General features: G+C 68.5%; 2 protein-coding genes across 4 annotated transcripts; both read left to right on the forward strand.

Moving 5' to 3' along the window:
* Window positions 1-354: 354 nt before the first annotated feature.
* On the forward strand, window positions 355-7152 carry SCYL1 (SCY1 like pseudokinase 1). The gene is given in 17 exon segments (XM_038126624.1): window positions 355-606; window positions 938-1081; window positions 1400-1522; window positions 1800-2014; window positions 2126-2216; window positions 2442-2597; window positions 2994-3152; window positions 3280-3387; window positions 3630-3743; window positions 4185-4340; window positions 4806-4994; window positions 5473-5545; window positions 5752-5885; window positions 5888-5947; window positions 6027-6110; window positions 6198-6402; window positions 6965-7152. Coding segments are annotated over 17 exon segments (2262 nt in total). The 5' UTR covers window positions 355-468; the 3' UTR covers window positions 7078-7152.
* A 148-nt stretch (window positions 7153-7300) lies between these two features.
* Window positions 7301-10847, forward strand: TRPT1 (tRNA phosphotransferase 1). 3 transcript variants are annotated; one of them, XM_038126581.1, is made up of 7 exons: window positions 7301-7372; window positions 7800-7881; window positions 8578-8735; window positions 9451-9625; window positions 10113-10169; window positions 10249-10359; window positions 10686-10847. In XM_038126581.1, exons 1-7 carry the CDS (start codon window positions 7316-7318, stop codon window positions 10742-10744), a joined length of 699 nt encoding a protein of 232 aa, XP_037982509.1. In that variant the 5' UTR covers window positions 7301-7315; the 3' UTR covers window positions 10745-10847. The 3 variants fall into 3 exon arrangements, with proteins under 3 accessions (XP_037982509.1, XP_037982510.1, XP_037982511.1); XM_038126582.1 differs by having other exon boundaries at window positions 7824-7881; XM_038126583.1 differs by lacking the exon at window positions 10249-10359.
* The last annotated feature ends 304 nt before the right edge of the window (window positions 10848-11151 follow it).

The following is an 11151-nucleotide window of genomic DNA, read 5'->3' on the forward strand; positions in this document are numbered from 1 at the left end:
GTTCTGTGTTCTTTGGTGTATCTGACGTCATTGCCTCTTCCCCCTGACGTCATAGCAACGCCGGCTGGGTGCGCTTGGTGACGTCACCGCCGCTTCCCGCCGCGTGTCCTTTACAAGCCCCGCCCTTCTCCCGGTTTTGCCTCGCCCCTTTTCCGCCCCGCCCCTTCTTCGTTCCTGGCCTCTCATTGGTTCCTTTAGGCCCCTCCCCAGTTCCTCATTGGCTCTGCCGGGCCCCGCCCTTCGCTCCTCCCATTCTCCACCCCCGCCCTCTCATTGGCTCATACAGACCCCGCCCTTGGCCTTTCATTGGCTGGCCGAGGCCCCGCCCCCGGTCCGTCACCGGATCCTCCCGCCCGGCGCCGCCGCCGCTTCCTCCGGGCCCGCCGCGGCCCCGGGACCCGCTCGGAGCCCCGGGAGCCGCTCGGAGCCCCGGGAGCCGCCGGCAGCGCGGCCCGGCCCGGCCCCGCCATGTGGCTCTTCTCCCGGGACCCGGTGCGGGACTTCCCCTTCGAGCTGGGCCCGCCCGATGCGGAGCCCGAGGCGGATCCGCTCCCGGACCCCGCGGCCCCGGCCCCGCTCTGGCGGCTGCTGCGGGGGCGCCGCAAGGTGGGGGCGATGTGTGGGGTGGGGGGGTCCCCTCGCGTGTCCCCTCCCTGTCCCGGATCCCTGCATGGCCGCGGCCCCGCCATCCCTGCCCCGAGTCCCCCCCCGTGTCCCCACGACCCCCCCCCCCCCGTGTCGCCAGGTCCCAGCTGTCTCTATCCCCGTGTCACCACTGTCCCCACACCTCCGTTTGTCCCCTCGTGTCCCCCTGTCCCGTCATTGCTCCGGCCCCGCGTGTCCCAACAGTGTCCCCTTTTCCCCCCTTGTCCCCCTGTGCTGTTCCCCTGCTGTCCCCCCTGTCGCTGCTGTCCCCTGACTGTCCCCGTGTCGCCAGGCCGATGGCGCTCCGGTGTCGGTGTTCGCCCACAGCCTGGGCCCGGGGGGTGACCCCGGTGCCACCGCGCTGGCCCGGGCGGGGCTGAAGCGGCTCCGCAGCCTCCGGCACCCCAACATCCTGGGCTACCTGGACAGCCTGGAGGTGACGGGAGCGGGGACACCGCGGGGACATGGGGGGACACTGGGGGAGCGAGGGCAGCATGGGGGCGAGCGGGGGGACGTGAAGGGATGGGGACATTGTGGGGGGACATGGGGACAATGGGAGGACAATGGTGACGGGGGAGTGAGCGGTCAGGAGGGGACAGGGGACACTGGGGGGGACATTGGGGGACAGGAATGGTGGGGACAGAGAGGGGGACAAAGGAGGGACACAAACAAGGACTTGGGGGGACACGGGGGGTGACAAAGGGCAGCGGGGGGACACGGGGGGTGACAGGGTGACCCGGAGTGTCCCCCCCAGACGGAGCAGTGCCTGTACCTGGTGACAGAGGCCGTGACCCCCCTGCGGCGGCACCTGCGGCTGCACCCCCCGAGCGGGGACTCGGGCGAGCAGGAGGTGGCCTGGGGGCTGCAGCGGCTGCTGGTGAGGAGGGGTCTGGGGGGGTTTTGGGGGGGTCTCTGGAGGGAGACCCGAGGCCTTTGTGGGGACCCTGCAATCCGGGCGTGTGGGGGGGACCCCAAGATCTGGGGGGCCCCAGGTGGGTGGGGGGATCCCTGGGATTTTAGGGGGAGGGTCTCCAGGATCTGGGGAGATTCTGGCATCCAGGGGGGGTTCTCAGAGGTTTTTGGCTCCTGGGTGGGGTGGGCCTGTTTTTGGGGGCAGTTACCGATATTGGGGGGTCTCTTGCCCCCCCCCCCAGACGGCGCTGGCGTTCCTGGGGGTCTCGGGGCTCGTTCACCACGCGCTGGGACTCGACGCCGTCTTCGTGGACCCTGGTGGGGAGTGGAAGCTGGGGGGGCTCGAGCGGGTGGCGGCCACCAGCGAGGGGACCCCCACCCGCTCCCCCGGTGACCCCCCCCGGCCCCAGGACCCCCCCGAGCTCAGCGACCCCTCCCGAGGGCAGGGAGACCCCTGGTGAGTTGGGGAGGGGACATGGAAAGGGGGGGAGGGTGGTGGCACTGGGGGGGGGCTCAGGGGACCACGGGGGTGCCCCGTGCCCCCTCCCCACTGTCACGGTCCCCCCAGGGCAGGGGACATGTGGCGCCTGGGCTGCCTCATCTGGGAGGTCTTCAACGGACCCCTCCCCCGGCCGGGGGCTCTGCGCAGCTTCGGCAAGGTCAGGGACCCCCCCCCAAAATCCTGGGGACCCCCTGGGCACCCCCAAACACCCGGGATCCCCCTAAACTTGTGGATCCACCAAATTCCTGCTCATCTCCAGAACCTCCCCAGGCTCAGGGGTTCCCCTGTCCCCCCAGCCCTTGGGGTGCCCCTGAGCCCGTGTCCCCCGTGTCCCCCCAGCCCTTGGGGTGCCCCTGAGCCCGTGTCCCCCGTGTCCCCCCAGCTGCCCCCCGGGCTCATCCCGCCCTTCTCGGAGCTGGTGGCGGCGGATCCGGGGGCCCGGCCGGGCCCGGGGCCGCTCCTGGAGCGGCTGCAGCGCCCTGGAGCCTTCCTGGCCTGTGCCCTGGTGCGCACCGGGCTCTTCCTCGAGCACTTCCAGGTGCGGCCTCAGCCTCGCTTCGTCCCCGTTCTGCCATCCTCATCCTCGTGTTCGTTCCTGTGCTTTTAGCTCGTCCCTGTCTCGTCTTCGTGCTCGTTCCTGTTTCTCGCCGCTGTCCCCACCACCATCCTCAGCCCTGTCGCTGTCTCCTGATCCGTTCCTTGATCCTGATCCTCGTCCCATTCCCGTGCTCATTCCCGTTCCTTTATCCCCATCCTCATCCTCATCCCTCGATCCCCGTTCCTTAATCTTCACCTCGTTCCCATCCGTCCCCTCATCATCATCATCCTCACCCCTACTCCTTCATCCGCTCCCTCATCTTCATCCCCCTCACCCTCCCCATCCCGTCCCCTGCTGTCCCCCCTGACCCCTCGGTGTTCCTGGGACCCCCGGCAGGTCCGGGACCCCTCGGAGCGCCGGACGTTCCTGCAGGAGCTGCCGCCTCTCCTGGAGTCCCTGCCGGGGCCCTTCCGGAGGCACAAGCTGCTCCCGAGGCTGCTCGAGGCCCTGGAGCTGGGCAGCGCCGACGCCAGCGCCCTGCCCCCGCTGCTGCAGGTGGGACCCCCAAAATCTCCCCAATAACCCCCAAAATCCCACCCACAACTTCCCTGCCCCCCCCTGCTGCAGGTGGGTCCCCCAAAATCCCCCCCCATAGCGCCCTGGTCTCCCCCTGCTCCCCCAGGTGGCGAAGGTCCTGGAGCCCCCCGAGTACCAGGAGCGAATCGTCCCCGTCCTCGTCCGGCTCTTCTCGTCCCCTGAGCGGGGCCTGCGCCTGCGCCTGCTGCAGCTGGTGACTGGGAGCACTGGGAGGGACTGGGAGCACTGGGAGGGGACTGGGAGCACTGGGAGGGGACTGGGAGCACTGGGAGAACTGGGAGGGGACTGGGATGGGACTGGCAGGGGAGGTCTGTGGGATTTGGGGGTCTGGGAGAGGTCCATGAGCTCAGAGAAGGCTTGGGGGGGTCCATGGGGGGCCGATCCGAGGTTTTTGGGGGTCCCCGGGGGTGTTCAGGGGTCTCACGGCCTCCCCAGCTCGAGGAGTTCGTTGAGTTCCTGCCTGAGGCTACGGTGGATTCCCAAATTTTCCCCCACGTCGCCCACGGGTTCCTGGACTCCAACCCGGCCATCCGCGAGCAGACGGTCAAGGTGAGCCCCCAAAACCAGCCAGGACCTGCCCAGATCTCTTGGGAAGCCCCCCAAAATCACCCAGGACCCACAAAATCTACTGGGAAGCCCCCCCAAATCACCCAGGCCCCCCAGACTTCCTGCGACTCCCCTAAAAGTTACCTGGAGATCCCTCAAAACCACCTGGAGGCTTTCCTAAAAATCAAACAACGACCCCTGAGCCCACCTGGGGACCCCCCAACCTCCTGGGTACCCCAAAATGGGGGGGACTGAGTGGGGACCCCCCAAAATGGGTGGGATTTTTCACCTGGAGTCCCCCCCCAGTAACCTGGGACCCTCCTTCCAAATCCCCCGAAATGGGTGGGACTCCCCGAACCACCTGGGCACCCCCAAATGGGTTGGATCTCCCCCAGATCCCATCTGGGGGTGCCCCCTGACCCCCCTGTGTTTGTGTCCCCCCAGTCCATGGTGCTGCTGGCGCCCAAGCTGGGCGAGGGGCGCCGGGGGGGGGAGCTGCCCCGGCTGCTGCTGCGGGTGCAGGGGGGGGACGCGCTGGGACCCCTGCGCTGCAACGCCACGCTGTGCCTGGGGCGCCTGGCCCCCCACCTGCCCCCCCAGGTGAGCTCTGAGACCCCCCCCAAATCCCCCCCAGGCTGGCCCAGCAGCCATCTTCCCCTGTGCCCCTCCAGCCTGGCTTGGGCCACCCGGGACCCCTTTCCCCTGTGTCCCCTCCTCACTCCGTGTCCCTTGTCACCCCTCCCAGACCCTGTCCTCCTCCTCACTGTCACCCCCCGTGTTCCCCCTCACTGTTCCCCCCTCCAGAGCCTGTTCCCCCCACTTCGTATCCCCGTCTTCCCCCTCACTGTCCCCTGTCCCCCCATCATTGTCCCCCTGACCGTCCCCTGTCCTGACTGTCCCCTGTCCCCCTGACTGTCCCCCTCCCCCCTGACTGTCCCGTGTCCCCCTGTCACTGTCCCGTGTCCCCCCTGACTGTCCCCTGCCCCCCCGACTGTCCCCTGTCCCGACTGTCCCGTGTCCCCCCGACTGTCCCGTGTCCCCTCTGACTGTCCCATGTCCCCCCAGACCCGCCGGCGGGTTTTGGCCCCCGCCCTGGCCAGGGCCACCCGGGACCCCTTTCCCCCCGCCCGGGCCGCGGCCGTCGCCGCCTTCGCGGCCACCCACGGCTGCTACTCGCCCCCCGAGGTGGCGGCCCGGGTGCTGCCCCCCCTGTGCGCCCTCACCGTGGACCCCCACCCCGGCGTCCGGCAGCAGGTGAGGGCGGGGGGGGCTGGAGGAATTTGGGGAGGGGGCTGGGTGCTATGGAGGGACCCAGAGGAATTGGGGAGGGGGTTTGGGTGCTGGGGAGGGACCCAGAGGAATTGGGGAGGGGGATTTGAGGGGGTGGGGAGGGACCAGAGGAATTGGGGAGGGGGATTCGAGGGGGTGGGGAGGGACCAGAGGAATTGGGGAGGGGGATTTGAGGGGGTGGGGAGGGACCAGAGGAATTGGGGAGGGGGATTTGAGGGGGTGGGGAGGGACCAGAGGAATTGGGGAGGGGGTTTGGGTGCTGCAGATCCCAATTAAATGAGTGGGGGTCCCACTGAGGGGGGGGGTGTCTCAGAGCGGGGGGTGCTGGGGAGGGTCCCAGAGCAATTGGGGGGTGGTCAGGGTGCTGGGGGGGGGTCAGGGTGCTGTGGAGGGGTGGGGGTCCCGGGGGTCTCTCACTGCCGGGGTCTCCCTGCCCCCCCAGGCGTTCCGGGCCATTCGCAGCTTCCTGGAGCAGCTGGAGGCGGCGGCCGAGGCCGGGGGGGTCCAGGAGGGGGGTGAGAAACTGCGGGGGGGGGGACGATAAAAATTGGGGGGAGGGGGCTAAAAACTGAGGGGAGGGGGGGCAAAACCTGGGGGGAGGGTGGCAACCAAAAATTGGGGAGGGGGGGAAATGAAGGTGAGGGAATTGGGGTGGGGGGCGCGGGGGTGGTTTGGGGATGTCCCCCCCCCACTCCGTGACCCCCTCCCCTCCCTCCCGCAGACCCCCCCAGCGCAGGCGCCGTGCCGGGGGGGGCCGCGGGGGGGTTGGGGGCGGCCGTGTCCTGGGCTGTCACCGGTGTCACCTCCCTGACGGCGCGGCTGATGGGGGGCGAGGGGGGGGCGGCCCCCGCGCAGCCCCCCCCCCACTCAGGGACCCCCGCAGACCCCAGCCGAGAGCCCCGCGGCCCCCCCAAAAGGTGAGTGACCCCCCCCCCCACAATTCCTGACCCCCCTCCAGCCTTGGGGACCCCCCCAACCCTGGTTTTGCCCCCCCAGAGCCCCCCAGCGAGGAGCCCCCCCCCCGAGGAGCCCCCCCTGGAAGACACCGATGGGTGGGACGATGACTGGGGGAGTCTGGAGGTGAGTTTTGGGGGGGGGGGTGTCACATTTTGGGGGGGGGGCACAGTGTGACCCCTCCCCATCCCCTCAACACTGTCCCCCCCCCAGGACATGGAGCTGCCCCGGAGCCCCCCCACCAGCAGCCCGGAGGAATTGGGGACCCCCCCGCAACCCCCCGGCCCCGCCCCCACAGAGCCCCCCCCCAGCGCCCCCCCTCCCCCAGCCGGGGGGGGCGATGAGGGCGAGGGGGGGTGGGGGGTGGGGGGCGAGTGGGGAACCGAGGACGCCTGGGAGGCGCTGCCCAGCCAGCACGGTGAGACCCCCACCCAGACCCCCCCCGGGACCCCCAGACCCACCCCAGACACCCCCCGGGACCCCCAGAACCCCCCTGGGACCCCCAGATCCCTCCAGGACCCCCAGACTCACCCCAGACACCCCCCGGGACCCCCAGACCCACCCCAGAATCCCCTTGGGACCCCCCCGACCCACCAGGGACCCCCAGACCCTCTGCACCTCCCCAGACTCCCTCGACCCCCCCCCAGAGATTGCCCCCAAACCTCCCCCAGGACCGCCTGGGGTGCCCCCCCCCACCCCAGGACCCCCAAAAATCCCCTTGGGACCCCTCCCCAGTACCCCTCAACGCCCCTGAGGGACTCCTCAGCCTCCCGGGACCCCTCCCCAATGTCCTTGGGACCCCAGATCCTCGCCCCCCAGTGACCCCCCCCCAACACCCCCTGAACCCCCAGACCCCGGGACCCCCCTGAGACCCCCTCAGGGCCTCAGCCCCCCCAACACCCTCTCCCTGTTCCCCCCCATGCCACCCCTGTCCCCCCGCTCGTCCCCCTGACCCCTCGGTGACCTCCGTGTCCCCTCAGGGCCCCCCCCGGGCCGGCGGCAGCGGGAGCAGCAGCGGCGCCGGGAGCTGGAGGCCAAGCGCCGGGCGGCTCCGCGGGGCCCCTCAAAACTGGGGGCTCGGAAACTCGACTGAGGGGTGGGGAGGGGGGTGCCGGAGGAAGGGGGATCCCCTTTTTTGTGTTGGTTTTGTGGGGAGGGGGCTCGGTAATAAAGAAACCCCAGCCCCGCAAGGAGCGCGCGCTGGCGGCGGGAAGCCGTGAGGGGGACACGTGACCGCGCGGGCACGTGGCGCCGGCGGGGGGCGGGGTCGCGCGGGGGGCGGGGCCTGGGCGGTCACGTGGAGCGCGAGCCGGGCGGTCACGTGGCCCGGCATGGCCGGCGGCGAGGGCGAGGGCGCCGCCCAGCGGCGGCGGCGGCGGAAGGAGGAGGTCGGGGAGGGGGCGGGGGGACCCCAAAATTTGGGGAGGGGACCCCGGGTTTGGGTGGGGGATACTGCACGAGGGGTGGGGACACGGGGAGGTGGGGGGGGAACGGGGGAGAGGTGGCAAGGACACCTCAAGGAGAGGGGGGACACCCCAAGAGGGGGGGACATGGGGAGGGGAGGGGGCAAGAACCCCAAAAATGGGGGAGGGACACAAATTCCAGGAGGGGAGGGGACAAAGACACCGAGCAGGAGGGGGGAGCCAAGGGGGGGACACCCCGGGGGTGGGAGGGGACATGGGGAGCATTTGAAGCTCAGTTTGGGGAGGGGGTCTAAGGTTGGGGGTCGCCCATGGGGGTGGGGGGCTGTGGGTGGTGCTCTGGGGTGCGTTGGGGTCTCCAGGCGGGGTTGGGGTCACCCTTGGGCCCCCCCAGGACCCCGGGGTGCGGCTGTCCAAGGCCCTGAGCTACGTCCTGCGCCACGGGGCCGAGGCCGAGGGGCTGCCCATGGGCCCGGGTGTGTGAGACCCCAAAACCCACCCCTAAATCCCCCCAAAAACCCACCTCAAAATCTCCGAATATTCGCCCCAAAATCTCCAAATATCCCCCCCAAAACCCACCCTAAAATCCCCCCAAAACCCACCTCAAAATCCCCGAATATTCCCCCCAAAATCCCCAAGAATCTCCGCCAAAACCCACCCCAAAATCCCTGAAAATCCACCCCAGAATCCTCCCAAAAACCCACCTCAAGATGCCCTAATATGCCCCAGAAGACCCACTGCAAGATCCCCGAATATCCCCCCCAAAACCCACCCTAAAATCCCCAAAAATCCCCCCGAAAACCCCTCACAAGATCCCCGAATATCCCCCCGCAAAATCCACTCCAAAATCCCCAAGAATCTCCCCCAAAAACAGACCTCAAAATCCCCGAATATCCCCCCCAAAACCCACCCCAAAATCCCCACAGATCCCCCCAAAACACCCTTTGGGACCCCCCAAATTCTGCAAAATGTCCCCTGGGATCCCCCAGATGCTTTTTGGGACCCCCAAAACATCTCCTGGGACGCCCCAAACGTTCCCTGGGACACCCCAAATGCCTTTTGGGACCCCCGAATTCCCCCTGGGACCCCCGAATTCCCCCTGGGACGCCCCGAATTCCCCCTGAGCCCCCCCCAAGGCCCTGACGGGGGTCTGGGGGGGGTTCCGGGGTCAGACGGGTTCGTTGAGGTGGGGGCTCTGCTGCGGCTGCGGCGCTTCGCGGGGGTCTCGGAGCGCGACGTGCGCGGGGTGGTGGCCGCTGACCCCAAGGGTCGCTTCGCCCTCCGGCCGGACCCCCTGAGGATCAGGGCCAACCAGGGGCACTCCCTGCCGGTGAGGGGGGGTCCCCTCCAGGGGTTTGGGGGGGGTCCCCGAGGGATTGGAAGGGCTGGAGAGGGGATTTGGGGGGGCTGGAGTGGGATTTGGGGAGGTTTATGGGGGATTTGGGGGGGTTGGAATGGGATTTTGGGGGGTTTATGGGGGATTTGAGGGAACTGGAATGGGATTGGGGGGGCTGGAATGGCATTTGGGGGGCTGGAATGGGATTTGGGGGAGCTGGAATGGGATTTGGGGGTTTTATGGGGGATTTGGGGGGGGTCCCAGAAGGACTGGGGGTCCTGGAGAGGAGTTTGGGGAGTTTATGGGGGATTTTTGGGGTTTATGGGGGATTTGGGGGGGCTGGAAAGGGATTTGGGGGGGTTTATGGGGGATTTGAGGGGGCCTGGAGTAGAATTTTGGTAATCCCAGGTTGGATTTTGAGGATCTGGGTGGGATTTTAGAGATTCCCCGATGAGATTCTGGAGATCCAGGGTGGGATTGTGGGGGTCCAGGGTGGGATTTTGGAGATCCGGGTGGAATTTTGGGGATCCTGGGTGGGATTTTGAGGGTCCCGGGTGGGATTTTGGAGATCTGGGTGGGATTTTGGGGGTCCCGGGTGGGATTTTGAGGGTCCCGGGTGGGATTTTGGAGATCTGGGTGGGATTTTGGAGATCCGGGTGGGATTTTGGGGGTGCCGGTTGCTCCACGGGGCCGTGTCCGGGGGTCGCAGGTGCCGGAGCTGGAGCTGACCCCCCTGCGCAGCCCCGGGGCGCTGCCCCCCACCCTGGCCCACGGCACCCGGCGCCGCCTGTGGGGCCCCATCCGGGCGGGGGGGCTGCGCCCCATGGGGCGGCAACACCTGCACCTGGCGGGGGGGCTGCCGGGGGACCCCGGCGTGCGCAGCGGTGAGTGACCCCCCCAAAAAACCCCCCCGGGACACCCCAAAACCCCTCAGGATCCCCAAACCCCCCCGGGATCCCCAAACCCCCCCCGGACACCCCAAAACCCCCCCGAGACCCCCAAACCACCCCGGGATCCCCAAACCCCACAGAGACCCCCACACCCCACAGAGACCCCCACACTCACCTAGCGGGGTGGACCCTGAAGTGTGACCCCTCCCCCAAGAAAAAAAAAACCCAGGGCACCCCCAAAAAAGCTCCCCAAACGCAGCAGGGACCCCAAAGGACCCCCCCCCCCCACAAACTCCCAAACCCCTTTGGCGCACCCGAAACCTTCCTGAAGCCTCCCCAAATCCCTTCCTAGGACCCCTCAAACACCCTCAGATCCCCCTCGAGACCCCCAAACCTCCCCCCTGCAGCCCCCCAACCCCTCCCAGACCCCCCAGGACCCCCCAAAACCCCCCAGGACCCCCCAAAATCCCCCTCCCCACAGGGATGAGGCCGGACTCGGAGATCGCCATCATCATCGACGGCCCCCGGGCGCTGGCAGGTGAGGGGGAGTGGTCCCGATTTTTGGGGGGTTCCCGATGTTTGGGGGGGTCCCTGATGTTTGGGGGTCCCTCCCGCAGACGGGATCCCCTTTTTCCGCTCGGCCAACGGGGTGATCCTGACGCCGGGGGACGCCCAGGGCCGCATCCCCCCCCAATATTTCCTGCGGGTTCTGCAGCTGCGGCCGCGCCGTGAGCGGGGACCCCGAAAGTGGGGAGAGGGTTTGGGGGAGACCCCCAAACTTGGGGGCGGGGTCAAGGGGTTTGGGGGGGGATCGTTCAGGAATTTGAGGAGGGATCCCAAAATTGGGGGTCTGAGGAGGTTCAGGAGTTTGGGGGGGGGACCCCAAAACTTGTGGGGGGTTGGGGGGACTCAAGGATTTGAGGGGGATCCCAAATTTTGGGGGGGGTCGAGAGAGGTTGGGGGGGATGCAGGGGTTGGGGGGTCAGGATTTGGGGTCGCAGATTTTGGGGGTCCCGTTGCCATGGCAACAGCTCATTTATTCCCCCCCCCACAGGGTGTGAACTGCCCCTGGACGGGCCCTGGGACGAGGAGGGGGGGGAGACCCCCGGATGAGGATTTGGGGGTTCCGACCTCTCCCCCCGTACGGATTTGGGGGGGGTCTGAGCCCCCCGAGCCACGCAGACCCCAATAAAGCCCCCCCCGAGCACCACGAGCGTCTCACGGCGGGGTCAGAGCTCAAACCCCTCCCCCAAATAACACCCGGGGGGACCCAGGACCCCCCAAATCCATCCCAGTCCCCCCCAGTCCCCCCCAAATCCATCCCTGTCCCCCCCAGTTTCCAAATCAGGTTTCACACAGAAATTCTCTTTTATTGCCGCATCCACCGGGATCTGGGGGGTCCCGGGGGGGTTCTGGTTGGGGTCCCGAGGGTTTTGGGGGTCCCGGGGGTTTTGGGGGTCCCGGGGGGTCCCCTCAGCAGATCCCGCACGTTTCCCTGCGGCCGAAGCGGCGCCGCCGGG

This window comes from Motacilla alba, unplaced genomic scaffold (assembly GCF_015832195.1).
Source record: "Motacilla alba alba isolate MOTALB_02 unplaced genomic scaffold, Motacilla_alba_V1.0_pri HiC_scaffold_35, whole genome shotgun sequence".
Taxonomy (NCBI): domain Eukaryota; kingdom Metazoa; phylum Chordata; class Aves; order Passeriformes; family Motacillidae; genus Motacilla; species Motacilla alba.